Source organism: Nannobrachium achirus, assembly GCF_963921795.1.
Source record: "Nannobrachium achirus genome assembly, chromosome: 16".
NCBI lineage: Eukaryota > Metazoa > Chordata > Actinopteri > Myctophiformes > Myctophidae > Nannobrachium > Nannobrachium achirus.
This window is the reverse complement of record NC_137823.1, coordinates 4,891,810-4,912,549: the sequence shown is the minus strand read 5'-3', so window position 1 is coordinate 4,912,549 and position 20,740 is coordinate 4,891,810. Positions and strand designations below refer to the sequence as shown.

Sequence of the window (20,740 nt, the reverse complement as noted above, 5' to 3'; positions counted from 1 at the left end):
TCACGCCCTTTTTTACCGGTGAGGAGGCAATCGGGTGCGACTGATCAAGCCTCGACCAAATGAAAGCATTAATTTCTATACTCTAATTTCTAGACTCTAGATCAGGGGTCTTCAACGTTTTCAGGCCAAGGACCCCTTAGTTGAGAGAGAGATGAAGCATGGACCCCCACAACCTGTTCATAGATTCCATTATAGTTTCATCGTTTGACGGCAGGGTTAGGGTTAGGGTTTCAGTGTATTTTGGATTCATGTGAATTTATGTTTTCAGATATTTAACCACTTGAACAGTCAATAATTAATAAACTTGACCTTTCACTCTGTACTTAGTCTGCCCAATACACCAGACCTCTTTGCCAAAATAGCCGATCTACAAGCTCACAACACCTTGCGCTTGTGAGCTTGTAGATCTGCTATTTTTGGCTTAAGTTCTCAATCACACAAAGATTTGAAGTACCCTCTGTAGTAACTCTGAGGACCCCCTAGGGGTCCCGGACCCCCTGTTGAAGACCCCTGCTCTAGATCCTTCAGGGAGAGATGGGCCTTTCACTTAATGACACTTAATGAAATGAATCAATACATTTCACGACTCACTTCACACTAGATAGGATTCTTACGTGATACTAGAGGGTGGACACATGCGGTGGATGCGGCCGTGATCCACAAACCGCCTCAGGTCGCGCAGGTTGTCCCACCACTCGAAGAGGAAGGTCTCGACGATGAGCCCGAACCACGGCGTGATCTCCAGCTCCTTGCGCTTCGCCTTCTCCATCATCTCCCTCAGCTGCTCGCGGGTGACGTAGCGGTGGGCCTTGACCTCGTTGGGGTCGGGGCGCACCTCCACGTCCTTCTGCACGAGGAGCACATAGTCGATCTCGTGCTCTCCCCACACGCCGTCCGACCGGGCCTTGTAGTGGATCCTCGTCAGGTACGTCATCTCGTCCGGCGTCACCTGCCCCACGGGGATCCCCAGCTCGGCGTTGAGCCGCCTCTGGGCGGCCCTCCTCACTCCCATGGCATCCCTCTCGTCCAGCTCGCCGGCGAGGGTGTGCAGAGGGTGGCTGCAGCACGCGTTCGTGAAGCAGCCCGGGAACGTGATCTTGGCGTCGGACCTCTGCTGCAGGAGCAGCCTCTCTTCGTCGTCGAAGAGGAAGACGCTGAAGGCTCTGTGCAGTGAGCCCCTGTCGATGTTGGCGTTCAGGTGGCAGTTCCTCTTGGTGTCGCCTCCGATCGCGCGGTCGTCGTCGTCGACGAGGATGCACACCTCCGAGAGGAGCCACGCCTGCTTCTCGTCCAGGCCGTCCGCGTTCATTGCGGACGGGGCGTGAACGCCTTCCGGGTGCGTGCCGGCGAAGATCGGCCTCCGCTGGTCAGGCTGAACGCTTTCCATGTCCTGGATGTTGTTGGCCTCAACCTTCTCAGTGTTCTCATCGCTCGGCTCAACTTCCAGGCCGATAAGGGCCTTCACAGAAATCGGCATGCTCTGCACGCTTGGAGTCGTTAGTACTGTGACTAAGCTGGAAGATCGTATCTAGTCCTCCGTCATCTTCAAGTTATCAATCTCTACTATTTGTACGCCTTTCAAAGGCTGCACTCTGTGAACTGCAATGCTTCAACTATCTATTTTATTTTGGTGGCGACGTCACAGTTCCTCACTGTCATTGTGATCGAACTGAGAGGCATCGTCAACGTCTCCTAAATAAGGAATTCTAGTACTACGTGTTGTACTGAGCACTTCTTGCGGTGTGCCTTATCCAAGAACCTGGACACCACTGCATGACAGTTGTGTGTTACGGCACGGCACTGTGGCATCAGGAGGGCATGGACTTCTCTGGCCTTTTATTTGAGAGAAATGACGTCATCGTTATTATTAGACTGTGAGAAGTGTCACCGTGACATCACCACCATCAGCCATTGGTTTGTGGTGTCCCATTTAGAAGCCTTGAGTTCAGCAGATTGAGTCACATAATTGGATACAAAGTGTCCATATTTGGAGGAGCTAGTCTATGGCAGCAGCATAGCAGCTCTGTCGGGTGGATTAACTTGGCTAAAGGTGTTACATTTCAGGATTCAAATAAAAAACTAAAAAACAAAGTGACAGATCTACAAGCTCAAACCCCTTCATGCCGTCTTCAGGCTTGTAGATCTGCTACTATTGACACTTTTGTGTGATGCTGTGGTATGATCAAGTAGGGCGTTAATTTCCCCAAAACAATTTTGGAATATGGAGATAAGAGGTTTCTGCCCAACAGCAATGATATGCATTTATTATTTTCATTTTACAGTATATGACAGTGTAACTTGTATGATGGGCACTTGGCAGCATAAGAAATGACATTATGTGTGCTGGCTGGTATTTTGCTACCATCTAGTGGCCGAAATGGGGTATGGAGTAATTTGATGAAAGTTGTAATGAGGATCCTGTCTTCCTTTTGTTTGGTCAGATTGACTAACTACTCTACAGTCATGGTTCTCTAAGTGGGATCAAAGGACCCCCAAATTGACATATTAGCCCGCGGACCCCCATTTGAAAAGATATGCCAGGGACCCCCGTAAGAGAAGATTTTTACAGTGCTAGCAGTGATTTGAAACAATTTTATTTTCAGGAACCCCCAGTTTGACATGCATTAAAGGCTACGGACCCCATTTAATGGCATTTCTATCTCTGGGACCCCAATTTATGTTGTAAAATCAATGCTAATTTAACTCAGAGACAAATGGAGACAAATGGACCCTTACGGGTCCACTTGGTTCCATCCGTACACCCTGGAAATCCCTCGAGGACCCCTGGGGGTCCCCGGACCCCACTTTGAGAACCAATTAAGGATTTAGATACTGTGGATAGTTAAAATTATAGTCAGGGGATATTAATAAAACCTGGGAATAAATTCCATACCAAACCATTTCTTCACCAATGTGTTCGTAAAGGTGTCTAGTAACATATCTAACAAAGATTGAAATTCAAAATCCCTAGGAGAATTTTTGACAGCTAGGGTAACTTTGGGTCTCATTCACTTACTGTGAAAAGTGATGATTCATCACTCAACATCGTTTTGTGGGGTCCATATTTAGCCCAAGGAATGTTTTTCGTGCAAAACAAAATATGCTTGCAATGGGTTCCGAATAAAACACCTAGTTAGACCCCTCACATCCCACTTAAAGAAGATTTTTGGGAGTAATTTTTTCCTTTATAGTATAGTGTATAGTAAGTGAATGAGACCCAAAGTTACCCTAGCTGTCAAAGATTCTCCTAGGGATTTTGAATTTCAAATTTTAGATATGTTACTAGACACCTTTATGAACACATTGGTGAAGCAATCGTTTGGTAAGGAATTTATTCCCAGCTTTGACAGGTATTCTGATAATATTCCATAACACTTTTGAACATGAACTAACAAACAGTGCTGCTGTTGCTGATATGGAGTTATATGGAAAATGATAATGATATGGAAACAGAATCCAGAACCTGTGAATTAAGTTAACACAGCACGGCGCGGTTCTGCTTGGTTCTTGCCGTGGAAAAGAGCCCCTGGCTGCATGGTTACTACGCAACTGCAGGGTGATGTTGGGTGAAGGGTTCCCGAGGGACAGGACAGATCCAGCGATGTCTCTTTAGCAGGAGTCTCAAAAGTCACATTTCATCTTCCTTTGTTCGCCCCAAGAGAGGCAAAAACATGACTGTTCCACTGTGTTTTGAGTATAGAACCAGAGGTGGAAAGTAAGTACATATACTAAAGTACTTTACTTATGTAAAAGTTTGAGGTGTTTTTTTCTTCAATAATTTTATCTCAGAAGCAAATCGTTGTTGTCGGGTGGAAACCATGTATGTTCAAAACCGTTTGTTTGTATTTATCATTTAAAAAATGATTTAAACTAGTGAAAATAGCCAATCTGCGAGGTGTTGTGTGCTTGTAGATCAGCTGTTTTCACTACTTTTGTGCGACGGCCTTGTGTGATGAAGCAGTGCTTTACATTTGCGAAAAAATGTACAAATTTGAAACTTGGAGATATGTAAGGGGGTGAAAGGAAGCGGTATTATTATTTTTTGTTTTTCTTTATTATTAACTATTTCAATGTATTCTTTCTGTCTTTCTACTTTTGAATACATTGTTGGACTTTTGTGATATGATGTTAATGCTGTTTCCCCCCTGAACCAACTCCTCCTGTGCATGTGTGTCCTGAACTGAGAACTGATAGGGTAACTAGGCTCAGTAGCTCAGCCAATGGGCGGCTGGCAGAGTGAGAGGCGGCCTTTAAAAGGAGAGCCAGAGTCATTCTGTCTCTGAACGAGGAAGGAGACGGACGTGTTGTGTGTGACGGGCAGAGGCAGGTGAACCGGCAGGGCAACCGGCGATATGAGGAACTGAGGACCGACTGCTAACAGGAGGGCATGAGCAGTGAGCCCTAACCAAGAAACAGTGATGATGAAAACGAGTGAGCCTTAACTAAGAAACATTGATGACGAAAACGAGTGAGCTCTACAGTGCGACGCAGTGATCCAGACAACACGGTGGCCCAGCAGAACCAGCAGTGTTCCCGCGGACCATCTATCCTGATCCAGACGAGCCGAGACGAGCCGCTCTATCTGAGCTGATGAGAGGGGTCGCAGTGGTGACAGTGGTGTCGTGCGAATCACCCGCACCGGCAGCCACTCGGCTGCCTGGTTGTGAGTATCCTATCTATGCACCATTGTCTATTCGAGCCACTGACCTGAAGTTATGCCGATGAATTGAAGTATACGAAGATACTGGCCTATTTTCCTTGTTCGCAGATGCGTGGGCCTAAGAAGTAGACGTTTACCGAAGAGTTGCTGTGTCCCTCTACACCTTTCACTCACTCTGCTTATTATTATTATTATCCTTATTATCTCATACCTGCTTAACTGATATTAATAATTATATGGTTATTAGTCTTATATCCTTGCCAAATCCTATTTATTGTAATAATTATATTATTACAATTTGAAGGCCGTAACAGGCCTGGAGTTAACTTTGCAAAGTGCACTTTAACTGCTAATGAGAAACGTATACGAAGGAGGGGTTTTGAACTGATGTTTTATTGTTGTTTAGCATTTTCTAGTTTTAGCTTAGGAGCGATAGGTTTCATTTCTTTTATTTTTGGAACTGTGTTTTATGGCGTGATAGAGGCCTCTGTATTTTAGAAATAAAGTTTGTTATACCTTTTCAAGTTGATGTCCTGGTCCACTCTCTCCAAGGGTTATATTGCTCTGGTATCCCGTATATACGAACCTGTGTGTCCTTATAAAAGGTGTTCATTACTACTGAACCTTTTCCTCTTTAATAGAGGTGGCGTTGTCGGAAAGTTCTATGATTATTTGGGTGTGCTAATGGTAATACGTAAATACTACACTTTGACAAAGAGGTGTAACCTTAATTATTTATTAGCACAACTCAGTAATTTGCTTGAAGTGTTGACAAAGGTACCAGTTAATACTGGCTGTTAATGTAGGTTGGGCCACTCTTACAGATACAAGGTTTCTGCCTGACAGTGACAAAATATTGTTGCGACTGTCACGTCACATTTACTATAGAAACCTGCAGCTCATGTCCGTCAGTGAGTGAGTGAATGAATGAGTGAGTGAGTGTGTCACGCTAGTAGCGCCCCAGCTGTGGGCAATCAGCGACACGCCACACACATAGGTAACGAGCCGCGCAGCTGTGGGAAATCGGTGTGTGTCAGTGGTGGGCCCATATACATAAAAAGGTAGACAATGAGCGAAACATAGTCAAGTCAACTAGCATCCAAAAATAGAAAGAGAGAACTTTATTAAAAATAACAAAGCAAATGATTCCATATTTTCACGCAGGAAAAGGGATGCTCCTATAATTATACAATATTATGTCAGATCAAATATAGCCTACTATAGAGTCCATACTATGACAGAAAAACATGTACATATCAATAAGTTGCTCACCGATCCGTCGAAACAGCTTTATATCTACCGGACGGCACACTTCACCGAGTCTCATCGCTTTCCTTGTTTTTGAACTGCTTGGGTAAAAATGGCCGAACATATCACGTGACGTTGATCGCCGTTGCGATTCGCTCATACTAGGACATGACGTTTTTGTATGCGGAAGTATTCCAACGTTCTGTAGTTCTGAAGCGTTCTGAAGGCGACGAGGAAACGTGAGTCTCAGAGAAGTTTTTGTAAACATTCATTTATTAGAAAAATATGGACTAACACATGCCAACGAGTGTGCCATCCGGTAGATATAAAGCTGTTTCGACGGATCGGTGAGCAACTTATTGATATGTACATGTTTTGAGCGTAGTATGGACGTTGGGGCTCAACCAGCGAGAGCCATATGACTCTGGTTTATAACTCCAGGAGAGACATAACCTCCGCATATTAGCATCCTCTCCTGGTAGTTATAATTTATGGCTAGGATCGAACTGGGAACCTTCCGGTTGCCAAGCGGCCACTCTACCCCTGAGCCCCGCCCTGGGATAGTCACGTCTATTGTTTGTATAACTCATTGAGCTTTTACGATAGAACTTTATGTGAACATAACATAGTACAAAAGCTGAATGCTACTGAATACAATTCGGTCTACAAGGTTCCTTGGGTGCGGGATCAGGTAAGTAGACGTAGAAAGGCATAAACCGCACTCACTTTAAGTTCTTAGGAGTCTTTTTTATTAATGATGCAGCAGCAGCAGCTGCATGTTAAGCTGCTGCTGCTGCATCATTAATAAAAAAGACTCCTAAGAACTTAAAGTGAGAGTGGTTTATGCCTTTCTAATGCTACTGAATACGGCATTGGAATGATAAATAAATATGTTTATATTTTTCTATCTGAAAACTCTTGACAGAGCAGGTATGGTCACTTAATTTCTGTGGTTTGTTGACAACGTTGAAGAGGTTGTTGAATCAACGACGCGCAGAAACGGTCTTCATCATGGTGATATAAGTCCCTCAGCATCATATAGGCTTACCGACTCTGAACCTGAAAGACAATGAAATGTAGGAGCCTATACCCAAAACAATTTAAACACTATAACACAACTTGCTTTACAGACAACATTATAGACAACACAGAGAATGCAGACCAACAATATAATGTGCCATAACTCAATAAAGAAATACGACTACAATTAAGTACCATTTTACCTGTGTTGTCCCAGTAGCATTGTTCTTGTTGTTAGACTGTGGTGGTCTGATTGACATAAGTGGGATCATCATCATCATCATCATCCTACACAGTAATAACAACATACAGTAGTTGACATGCGGTTGGTCACTGACACTGACACCTGGATTTAAACTCTCCATTTTATTCTATTCTATTCAAGACTATTTATTCACATTATGTTTGGACAGGGCAATCTAACACTGAGTCAGAGCAAGATGGAGTTCGTGGCCAAAATAGAATAACAAAACTAGTGAAGGTTCTCCAAGTGTGTAATGTCATTTTGATATCAAATATGTTCATATAAGTTCCCCTTCACTTTTGTGTTGATACGAGAGCGCAGTTAAAACTACAACAATAATAATAATACTACGTACAATACTGTAACTTGAGCTAATGGGCAGTTATTTTACTGCAGCCTTTCACAGTATATTTTGTTATATTTTTTCACATTTTATTACTCACCACATTGCCATCATTTGGTGTTTGGCCCCCTGGAGGAAAAATACATCAGAGTTGAATTTAGAATGATTTATAATTATGTTTTAATGTAAGTCACTCAGACCTGAGAGAGAGCATTCTCACCTTTAGCTGACATACACCTGTATGTGATATATGATATGATGAATATCATAACAAACAGGAGCAGGTACAGCAGTGCTCTACCAACAGTCCACAGGATGTGTCCAGGAGGTCCTGCAGGGGGTGCTGCTGTAGCTTTGGATGACACTAAGACATGAAGAGAAGCAATCCGCACTCACGTTATAAGAGTCTTTTTTGAGCGGTGGTCACAACGCTCCTATACGTGGCCGTGTGTGTGGGTCTGTCTGTCTGTCTGTCTGTCTGTATGCGTGTCTGTCTGTATGCGTGTCTGTCTGTATGTAGCCTGTATGTAGTACCTTTTGTGACCACACATGTTAAGGGAGGGGCGCTGTTGTTCAGGCCAGGCCAGGCCAGACACCCACCCACCCACACACACACACACACACACACACACACACACACACACAATATATATATATTTGTTTTGCTGTTGCGCAGCCTCCACGACCACCGCTCAGTTCACACGGGTGTGATTTTTAATAAATTAACAGCAGCAGCAGTAGTCAGGACAGACGCGTTTCGGCCGTCAGGCCATCATCAGTGTAACTGAATAAGTTCAGGAAGTGACGTACATATAGTTTCCTGTGCTTTGTAATGTAATCAATACAGCTGTGTGTCTCATTATCAAATGACATCATTAGGTAAAGAAATAATAATAAAAGCGATAATACAAAAAACAATCAAAGTGATACAAAGTTAGTAAATATCATCCCACAGAGAGAACACACAATTAAGTTAAAGAAAACAATTAAGCATCAGTTCTTCATTTAAACCTTTAGGGAACTCGGTGTTCATATAGTGGATCCAATAAGCCTCTCTTTGTAATAGCAACCGGTCTCGGTCTCCTCCTCTTTTTAAGGGATTGACTAGTTCTATACCTTGGTATCGAAGTGTACAGATGTCATGTCCTGTGTTGTTAAAATGTCGAGCTATAGGGGATTTTTCAACTTTGGTTCTGATGTTGCTTTTGTGTTCTGTAATTCTGGTTCTCAGTTCTCTCTTAGTTTTGCCTATATAGCAAAAACCACAAGGGCATTTAATAAGATATACTACATACTTGGTCTTACATGTGATTCTACCTTTTACTTTGATTTTTTGACCTGTATGAGGGTGTACAAAGTACTCTCCTTTTATCATCGCACTGCAGTTAAGACAACCATTACAAGGATAATTACCTGAGGGTATAGTGGACATAAAATGTAAAGGCTGAGTATAAGTATCGTTTTTGACCAAAGTATCATTAAGGTTCTTAGACCTTTTGTTTGCAAAGATAGGGGGGGTACTAAAGGCTTTGCCTATAGAGGGATCACTAGAGAGAATGTGCCAGTGTTTTTTGACAATTTGCTTAATGTTTTGAGAAATGGGAGAGAAAGTAGTAGACAAAATAAAATTATGGCCTGCAGTAGCAGTAGGGGGCTTAGGGGTGAGGAGACCAGTTCTGTTTAAAGGTTTAATTCTAGTCATACAAGTCTTTAAAATAACATCATCATAACCCCTTTCCTTAAACCTGGCACTCATCTCTGAGGCCTGTCTCTCAAAATCAGACTCAGTGTTGCAGATTCTTCTTAATCTCAACAGTTGACTATAAGGCAACCCTTTTTTTTTTTTTAACCCAGAGGACATTAAGACATAAAATTACACTGAAGTTCAGGTGCTTTGCTTGCTTTACCTAACCACTTAAGCCCATTTACACTTTGTGTATACAATAGCAAAAATGCTGATGCTACAAGCTCAAAGTACATTGCATTGCAACTCTTTATGAGCTTTGTTTGCTATAAACAATAAGAAAAACGTTTTTTACATTTGTTTTAATGTTTGAAAATATTTGAAAATGTGGTTAACATCATTTTCTTTTTAAATTAAATCGTCAATTGTGATATTTTCAGACAGATATATGAAACATCAGACAGTCTACATTTTCCAAAAGTAAATGCCTGGCTGTTTTTATATGAAACATATCCCCACCTGTCCACATAATGACCAGGGGGACATCAAAAGCAGAGGCATGTTTCTTTATGTGATTAATTAAAGATTATAAACACCTACAGTACATACAATTAAAGTAATCACTAACCCTGGCATCCCTAGTTTGGAGGGGGGGGGGGGGGGGGGAATCAATTGATAAATATATTACAAATAATAATTGTCTTTTCTAGCAGATCTACAAGCTCACAACACATCACAATACAACACATTGTGAGCTTGTGCATTGGCTATTTTTACTCTTACCTGAAGGCCTAGCAGTAAAATCTATAGATTTCTTCACTCGTCCATTTCCATCAATCAGCTGACAGCGGAACACCTCACTGTTATTCTGGGGGATGTGAATGGTCACTGTGTCGTTGTAGAGGCGCTCCTGTTTTACACTGGTTTCATTCAATGTATTACCATTCTCAGCCACCCATCTCAGAGAATGTTTATTCTTTTTGGCTTTGCCAATGCCAAGCATCACTATAGAGCAGGATAACACCGTCTGACTGATGCTGGGGTCAGGATCTGTCCCTGGTGAAGATGACTGAGAAACTGAGAGAGAAAACATAGTGAATATTAGTTCAACATGTTGGCTGAAGACACAAATTAAATGTTTGATTTCAACTAGAAGTCCAATTCAGTGCATTGAGCTGAATAAGCAGTAAAGAAGATACTCACTGGTGAAGAGAGAGACAGAATATATTGCATGATCGACAAGAGGAATTACTCCCGGTGAGAACTCCCGGCAAGTGTATTTGCCAACATCCTCAACTGTGACATTCTTTATAACCAAAGAACAGTTTGATCCAACTCTCAGTTCAAGTCTCTTTGCTCTTGCTTTTTCATTTCTCTTGAATGCATTGCTAATCTCCCCTAGAAGAACTAAACGTACAATTGAAGGCTCGCTCCCCTCAAAAATCCATTCAGCCTCCCGACATTGACGTTCAGTCACATTGCCACAAGGCAGAGTGACTTCATCTCCAACATTGTGGTAAAGAGAGATGGGGTTTTGTCTGGTAATTGCTGAGGGATAAATAAAGGCAGATAATTATTGCATCCCACTTATACTTTTGCATTGAACATTATCAGATTACCGGTATTAGCCAAGCTTCTTGTTCAAGGTTTAAACTCCAAGCTGAGACTGACAAATGGTCGGCCAGCAGCAACTGCAATGACAGAACTTGCTCTGTGCATGTCTGTACCAAGTGCAACGCTCTCTTTTTATTGATCTTGTTTGTAGATAGTATCTCTAGTTTCCATAATAGCTAAACAATTAATTCAACCAAGATTAGATTTAATTTGATGCTATGAGTCACACTCATAAAAGGGTGAATATTTCATATTGCTATGAACACTGTATTTACCGTATTCTTAAATTTACTACGCACTTAAATTGACTAAATTTGTAATATTTAAATTAAATGTATTCTCACCAGGCAGATGAAGCAGTATTGTCAATAATAATAATAATAATTCAGTCCATTTGAATTCAGCCATACTTCACTTTCTATGCTCTACTGTATATTTTATATGTTCTGTTGATCTCTGCTGTCTCTGATCTATTTCCTCTAACACACATATACTGTACTTTCTGTCATCAACTGAATTCCTCTTTGTTTGTACATCTATTTTATACTATTCTGTATGCAGGTTAACTCCCTGTCCCCTGTCCCCCGTCCCCCCCCCCCCACCCACCCACACACACACACACACACACACACACACACACACACACACACACACACACACACACACACACACACACACACACACACACACACACACACACACACACACACAGCTTCTACATTCTAAGAAAGGATATGTGCCAACCTCAAAGATGTTTCATCAACTATTATAGAGAATTGTTAGTTCCTCATTACTGCTTATCCAGCCACATTGTCACCTCTAGTGACCTTGCCTTACTTTTATTATGGCCTCTACAGGGGTCTAGCCGTCTAGACGAGGTCTGTGTGTCTGTCATTGTGGTCTGTATGTCTGTGTGTCCAGATCTCACAAACCATGAATTGACCGATCTGTGCAGATTTGCCTCTAGGCCACAGAAGTACTTCCGATATTTTATTTTATTTTGTATTTTATTTTGTCACATGAACTTTAATTTCATAATATTAGTCAATGAGGTTCTGATTGGTGCTGAATGAAACCTTGCCAAAAGTCATACATTAAATATGGTAGGTGGCTGGCATCACTGGCTGGCCATGATTTGGATTTGATCTCAGGGCAGAATAAAATATAACTAATCTAAGATAAAAGTTCAATCTTTTTAGTTGAAGTTAAATTCAATCATTGAACTGAAGCTCTCATCTACAGTGATGTACAATCAATGAATAAGTAGGGGAGGTTGGTGCCTTGCTCAAGGACAGCATGCTGGAGGATGAGGGAATAGAACCTTTGACAAAACCTTTTGGTCAAGCTGCATTTATCCTTCATTGTTTGTCTCTTAATAAAGTTATTAACTGTAAATTTGACCCAGGCCATGCAAAAATAGAAAGAGCACTTTATTAGAATGCAGGTAATAACAAAGAAGACAATACACCTTTTTGCGACCGAAGGTCGCAGTTTATCATGAGTAATGTCACGGCTTGTCCGCATGTAAACGTACGTGTACACATTTTTACGGTCTATGGGCAAACCCATAGACCGTAAAAATGTGTCATCATGATGTCATCATCCTCTGATGTCACTGTGATGTCAGGGGAGCCACTCTACCAGAATGGGTTTGCCGCTCTGACATTACGCTCTGGCTTCACTGTGTTGTCATACTAACAGAATCCCTTTTATGCCCATATATGGAGTTCCCTGATGTCATCAGTATTAATGATGCCCTGTTAGAGAGATCCCTGTGATGCCAGGGGGAACAAATCCCTTTTATGCCCATATATGGAGATGTGGAGATCCATGTGATGCCAGGGGCACAAATCCCTTTTATGCCCATATATGGAGATCCCTTATGTCCACAAGCCCTGATGTCCACATCACTGTGGCGCGACATCACCCTCAGGGGAACCACTCTACCAGAATGGGCTGCCGCTCTGACATCATGCTCTGATGTCACTGTGATGTCAGGGGAACCACTCTACCAGAATGGGTTTGCCGCTCTGACATGGCTCTGGCTTCACTGTGATGCCACACAAACAGAATCTCTTTTATGCTCATATATGGAGTTCCCTGATGTCCACTTCACTGTGGCGCAAGGTCGCTTGCCGCCCTGAGGCTAGTATACAGTATAGCAGCCAGGAATTGGTTCATTATTATATTAAATTATTACAATTATTTACATTAATGGTAGAACATTACACATTACATTACAAATAACATTATAGTGATGTCATCATGTCTTGGGTTTACAATCCTGACACACTAAACAGGAGCAAACCTGTCAGTGACCTCATCTATGATTAAGGGTCATCAGCTATACAGTACATGTTATTCACCTGTAGTTGGTTTACAATACAAAGATGGACAAAACAACCTATTTACACTAAAAAAAACTAGAGGGTAAGTAGTTGATCCAGGGTGGTGGACTTTACTTATCACACACACAAAGTGTTATGCAAAAGCAATGGTGAATCAGATTGTTGTATTAGTAAATTGTAACCATGATAATCTGTTTTACACAAGACATTTGCGTTTTACAAAATATAGCCTATTATTTAAGACCAGTGGCCTTTGTTTGAATCCAGACAGCAGAAGCAGAAGGAGTTTTTATGGTGCCATACGTCACTGTACCCTCATGGTTATACTGATTCTGAACTTATAAGACAACACAATGAAATGTAAACAAAACAATGCAAACTATAACACATGACAGTATAATGTGTAATAAAATACAATGTGACATAAATCCATTTTACCCGTGTTGTCCCAGTTGTATTGTTCTTAGTGGTTAGATTGTGGTGGTTTGATTGACATAAGTGGGATCATCATTATCATCATCCTACACAGCGATAACAACATACTGTAGTTGAGATGAGGTTGAATCCAGTCATACTTCACTTTCTATGATCTCTGTTGTTCTGTTGATCTCTGTTGTCTGTGAGTGAACCATGTGACCCCTGACCCTAACCCTGTGTCTTAAACAGAGATGTACTTCCTGTTATTGATGAATTCCTCCTTGGTATTACATCTATTTTCTGCTATTGTTTAACTTCATGGTCACGTGCATGCACACGTTTGCGCGTGAGTGCGCACACACACACACACACACACACACACACACACACACACACACACACACACACACACACACACACACACACACACACACACAGTTAGTTCCTCATTCCTGCTTGTTTAGTTGTGAAAGTGGGCATTACATAAGACGACCACACTGTATGTTAACTGTTAGTCAACATGGTTGATGGAAACAGTCAGTAGACAACCTTAAACGGATGGTAATGAGACAGCTATTTGACTTACAGGGAAAACATTATTTATGGTACTTTGATGCAATGTTAAGTCCTTTGTGGAAAAAACGTTTTTAACCAATTAAACCCTATATCCTAGCTAATATAGCCTAGTCTCGGTTTTAATTGACTATTTAATTTAAGGACTTTTAATACCCAATACCTGAAAAACAAGGAAATAAATTAAATGGAAAAAAAGACCATTACATGCATCAAAAGTAATCAACAAACTATTCCATAAAAAAGGTCAAACATTGACAAAGTTGTCAAATAATATAAGAAAGAGGAAAACATTTTGAAAATAGCTGATCTACAAGGTCATTCACAATATGTATCTGTTTACAGTTTGCATATTCTATTGTATAGCCCTATATTTTTTATTTTAACATTTTAAATAATTTATTATAATTATAATACATAATTAAAAAATAAATACGGCCACCTCCCATATTAGAATTAGTCACCAGGAACAGGTGTTTTTAATTAATCTAATTAACATACAAAAAAGTGTTTGAAGTTACAATGGGGGGCGATTGAGGACATTTTTTGAAATAAACATGCATAAACATTCAAAACACACACACACACACACACACACACACACACACACACACAAACACACAAACACACACACACACACACACTATGAAGCTTTTTTAATGCCTTCTGAACGTTGCTACGCATCTTGTGCAGCATGGTTTTTGTTTAGATATGCATGCGTGTGTGCATGCGTTAGTTCTGCTCCAGTGGCACTCCGGCGCACACGATTGCCCTGCATTGGTACGCGTGGACACGTCATGTAAATGTCCACTATGGTTCCACTATGGTACGCGTGACCCGTCATGTAAAAAAAAAAGGATGGCACTGACTGGAAAAAAAAAGCCCTTCTATTTTTGCAAAAGCAATGCGCGGCCGCTGCTTCTATAAGCGAACGATTCAGCTGTGCGTAGAGCGGCAGTTCATAGGGGTGGAAGAAGAAGAAGAAAAAAAAGGAATGAGTTTATGTGCATCTCCCCCCATCTCTCTTTCTCTCTTTCTTTCTTTCTTTCTTTCTTTCTTTCTTTCTTTCTTTCTTTCTTTCTTTCTTTCTTTCTTTCTCTCTCTCTCTCTCCCTCTCTTTCTCTCTCTCTCTCTCTCTCTCTCTCTCTCTCTCTCTCTCTCTCTCTCTCTCTCTCTCTCTCTCTCAACGCAATCTTGTAACGGCCTAGTATTATTCCTGTACTTCAAGCTTGATGGTTTGATGGAGGGACAATTAAAGCATTTAGGCCTATATACACTGTATTCAGACACTTCACAGATATACAGTACTTAAAATTAGAAAAATCCCTTGAGAATTGACCGAGAAATAAGGCTTTGTGCGTCCACCGAGGCGGCGCCAACACCCAGGCAGCATCGGAGCTTCATCCAGTGGTCCCCCGGCCCCGCGGACCACCGCCTGTCACCCCGCCGTTCAGTGGGCACCTGGGCCAGCCTGCCAGGCCCACCGGAGCCCCGGGGAGCCACGGACAGCAACGACGCGCCATTCCCCGCATTAATGATTGAATAATATCCTACAGAACAGATGAAATCACGTAGCTGTAATGTAGGCTATATTGCTGGCTTAATTTGTTAATTATTAGGAGCAATAAATATAGTCTATACGCCTACTTGATTTAACAATAGGCTCAAAAAAGTTGCCAAATTACAATGGGTCACTGTGACATGGCTTATTTAATCTAATCTAATCAAAGCTTTATAGTATGCCTTGGGGTAGCTCACCAGATCTGCAAACTCGCAAGCATGCATGTTGTGTAGTCTGTAGACACACCTCGTTGTGAGCTTGTAGATCGGCAATTTTTCGCAGTTTGGCTGGGGTCTGTCTTGTTATCAAATGATAGCCTATCGTCGGCCCAAAACTGATGGACATGGAATATATAGCTACTGACAAGTCGCACAGTTGTGCACGACGCTGTCTGTCTGTCTGTCTGTCTGTCTGTCTGTCTGTCTGTCTGTCTGTCTGTCTTTATTTAGATCAGATTGGTCAATGAAATGCACCTATTGTCGCGCTGTTGCATTAGTCCTATTCCTATATCATTATCATCATCACATAAACAATCCATATGTGTGCGCCTGGCGGCCCATGGGCCTATAAGATAGCCTAATAGGCTCCAATCGCTCCATATACAAGTGCTTAAAAAGGCTTAAATAGGCCTACTTCTAAAATGGACAATTTCTTATATCCCTTTACTCCAGTCCCCTTAATTTATCTGATGAAGGATATTTTGCTGTGGTTTCGTTATTCGTAGGCTATTTATGATCGCAAGCCAAGAAGACAATTAAGGTGGCGTTTCCAAAACGTTTCTGGACACACACGCACACACTGACACACACACGCACGCACACACACGCACATGCACACATTTGCGCTAAGTTATGTAGGCCTATTGCTGCAACCAAATCGCCCCTCTGGAAAAACGAATATACACGTAGGCCTAAATGAACTCTGAGTGGATCGATCGCTCTCTCCCTCTCTCTCTTTCTGTCATTTGTTTCTTTTCCTAAATAAATAAGCAGCAGCAGTTAACGGCTGCATGGCGCTGTCAACTAAATGATAAGGGCCGGGTTTCCCAAAGCGCAGTCGTACAGGCCCGTCGTAGGACACTCCGGTACGACGACGAAGCTGTTTCCCAAACGCGCCTCTCTCAAAACGGACTACGCTTGCCCTTAAGCTGGCCAGAGCCTTGTATTAGAGAGTTATGCCAACTCTGCCCCCATGTGAACGGAGATGATGCAACTCTGCACCGACTCTCCTTGAATGGCTCTGGGTCCTGATTGATCCCCACAACCAGCTGCGCTCGCAAATGAATTTCAGCTGTTGTGTCATTGTACTCGCCCCGCGAGAAAGAAGTAGAAAACAATGCTGAAAATTAACAAACTTGTTGGTAGGCTAACTGACCACACAGACCCCTTGTTTTTATTTTAAACTCTACTTGGAAGATTTAACGGCTGCACAAAATAGCCTAGTTGTTTTAATTTTAAACTACGACTTAACTGTTCTTCTAAATCATCCTAAATATTTATATAAGCTACCACGAGACTATATTATAGAGCGTTGATTTTCAAAGTGGGTCCGGGGACCCCAAGAGGTCCTTGATATGTGGCGATGCACTTAAACGGGAATCGAACCCGAGGCTTTGACTCATCAGTCTAACATACAGTCCGCCAAGCCAACAGCGGTGACAATAAAGTGGAAGTAGGAACCAAATGAACCCTCATCATAGGTGGAGAGTGTACTGTACAATTAAATGGTCCCATTTGTACATGCACGTAGCAGGCTACATACCCAAGATGAGGGTCCATTTGGTTCATATATAACTCCTAACTAAATACAACAGCCCTGCCAATAAAATTCAGTGCTCGATTGGCGCGATGGCTTGTGTGTTGGACTGACAAGTGGAAACTCCGGGTTCTATCCCCGCTTCCGTGCAGTATTATATATCATTTAGTTGGGGACCCCCAAGGGTCCCCGGACCACACTTTGAGAACGAATGGGGAGCTCTTCATTTTTATGTAAGTATTTGTGTTGTGGTGCGCTCTCTCAAGCAACCCAACAGACGCATAAAATAACAAATATATAGTTCATCTTTTTTTTTTCTTTCTTTTTTTCCCCTCACTATATTACTTGGTGTGTAGCCTAAGCTAGCTACTCTGCCATCCACTTGACTTAGATCGATGTTTTATATACTTTTATAGTTATACTTATAGTGATCAGCTTCACTACAAAGGGTTTAAGGGCGCCCCAGGTCACCTTTAAAAAAAACCTTCGTAAGACAGGTCTGCGTGATTGACAGGAGCCTTCACAGGTTCTTCTACGATCGTCCTGGAGACCTTACGATGGGTTTTCTGAAGTCATTCCTAAGGTGTGCTCACCCATCGTAGCAGCCCATTTGGTTCTATTGTACACTCTCGACCGGTTTCCTGAAAGCCGTCGTAGCCTTGATTGACAGGAGCCTTCATAACAGTTTTGCTGCTACGATGGGTCTTACGACCATCCTAAAGCTTAAGATCGCTTTGGGAAACCCGACCACGGTCGCTTTTGGCTGTATCCATATGAACCTCTCCCTCTGTCGATGAGTAGTTACTGGTAGTCTGGTAACTGTCGTTTCCATTCTGTGTAGAGCAATGGTTGTGCCAAAGTGCACCAAAAAATGAGAGAAAAAGAAAAAAGAATCATGATCATCATAATAACTCATATTTTCGCCGCCTAAAAATAATCACGGCATGCATGCATGCATGCAAGCAAGCAAGCATGCGTGATGCCAGATCAATGGTTGTGATGCCTGCTCTGTTTAATTCATTTGATATGTGGGTGGTGCATTGAAAAAGCGCGCAGTCGGGCACAAAATGGGTTGCAGCGGCGGCCTCTCTCTCTCTCTCTCTCTCTCTCTCTCTCTCTCTCTCTCTCTCTCTCTCTCTCTCTCTCTCTCTCTCTGAAACGCAGCTTACTTCTCGTTCATGCGTAATTTGGGGCTCTTGGACAGCTCTCCAAAAACCCATCAACATTCAGAAGGCCTTTTCTCAAATTCTCAATGAATGTCTGTTTTACTAATTTCTAATTCTCTCCCACCGTCCCCGTCCCCTGTGACCCAACACACACTGTGCGCACATCTACCACATAACGGTATTCGAAACTAAGTTATGATGCCAGACAGAAAACATCCAACAGCAGCTTTCATCCCAGAGGGACACTTTACTTATATGCTTTTTATACATTGTATTATCTTATATCGTTTTGTCTACGCACTAAATTAGAAACCAAATTAAACAAAGTCCAGGCTTAAGATGTGATCTTTCACAGCTGAACTGGCATATTTCTTTCAAAGTATAGACATGAGATTTACTCCACGGTAAAACAAAAAAACAATGGAATTATTAATGATTATTAACATAAAAATGTAGGTATAACAACGGTATAGGCCTACTGATGCACAATGTTGGTCCCAATTCAAGTTTTCAAATGTATACAAATCAACAGTGCACCCCAGCAAAATTGCGGCGCTTATCGCGGTCGGAAACGGGCGATCAAAAAATAAAACCAGCGGCGTTAAACCCTGCAATAAACCAGACAAATTATATAGAGCCTATACTTAGTTTAGCAAGATATTAATGTATATTCAACGTCTCTCTCTATCTTAACCTGGCTGTCTCTCCTCTCGCCCTCCCTCTCTGCTCTATCAATCTCTCCTCGCAGCCCAGGCTTTCGCTGCGCGTAAAACGTCTCCATTTGCCACGATTTGGCCTGCAATATTCTATTTTAGGCATAGCCTATAGGATACATACAATATTTCTCCTCACTCCAGTGGCACTTTCCTTTTATCTGACTCTGTGAGCAACTCCTCAGAAAATAGTCATCTCTTGTCGAATCCCCCCCCACAAAAAAAAAAAAAAAAAACTCCACTCATAAACCTCCAGACACCGAAATCCTCGATCACCACAATTGCCTTTGCTTTGATCCTTAATTGGTGGACCATATTCATTTGATGTCACAGCAGGAGCTAATGACCGGCGTAATTCACACATCTATTGTTTGTTTTTCCTTGAAAGCAAATAATGACCGCGCATAATTGATCCATTGAAAGCTATACCAGTGGTTCTCAACCTGTGGGTTGGGACCCAAATTATTTTGTCCCCAGATGATTAACTTAATATGCACCATTTTCTCACTCAACAGTAAACAAACCAACAAAGTCTACGTCTATAGAGCAGTATCTGAACATTTCTAACGTGACAAATTAAACATTGGCCAAATTGTCAAATATTAGAGGCCCATTTCTGTCTCATATACGCAAGTAAGTCTGTAAGTGCAACCACTTTTAACACGCTGTCTGTGATGAGGGGCTGCCTGCGGTGCTGAATTCTCGTGGGAAAATGATCAGTCTGTCTGTCTGTCTGTCTGTCTGTCTGTCTGTCAGACAGACAGACAGACAGACAGACAGACAGACAGATAGATAAATGAATTAATAGGCCTACTGTCATTGCATTTCCATTTTTCAATTATAAATCGAATAGCGCAAGTAGGCCTAGGCCTATAGGCCCTATAGGCAGGTCTTCGGAAGGCGGCGAAGGCGGCTCCAAAGCGGCGGCAGGGAGGTCTTCAGAAGGCGGCTTGCTTTTGCTGGCGGCGGTGAACTGGAGCGGGTGAACTTCTTCTTAGCTGGTGGTCCCATGTTGGAGTTCAGTCAGTAATGAATCAAGGCTAGTCTGAGAGCCTGTTTTATACAGTAACCCACCTTTCAGCCAGGTAGAGGTGATAATGGCCCAAAATCTCCTCCCCTGCCCTGTAACACCATTATAACAAAAGACGCACAGGAACAAAAGGCGAGGAAAAGGCGAGGAGAAGCAATTTACATCCCAAAGAACTGGCTGGCTGCCTTCCCCAGCGAGTGTGCAAGGGGGGTTGAGAGACATTCTTGAAATTAGCAGGGCCTTTTGGGTGCTTGGGGGTGCTTTGGGGGCTATTTTTAACATTTTCTACAGAATTAATGTAAGGCGACGGCCTTTTCGCCTTAATGAAGTGTACGCGCCTGCTATAGGGTCAACGAGTTAACCC

General features: G+C 42.2%; 1 protein-coding gene across 1 annotated transcript; it reads right to left on the bottom strand.

Annotated features, from left to right (window-relative positions):
* Window positions 1-610: 610 nt before the first annotated feature.
* LOC308300357 (isopentenyl-diphosphate Delta-isomerase 1-like) lies at window positions 611-1,309 on the bottom strand (the record flags this gene model as incomplete). The annotated part of the gene is made up of 1 exon (XM_080744173.1): window positions 611-1,309. The coding sequence occupies one exon, from the start codon at window positions 1,307-1,309 to the stop codon at window positions 611-613; it is 699 nt and encodes a 232-aa protein (XP_080600299.1).
* Between the last annotated feature and the right edge of the window lie 19,431 nt (window positions 1,310-20,740).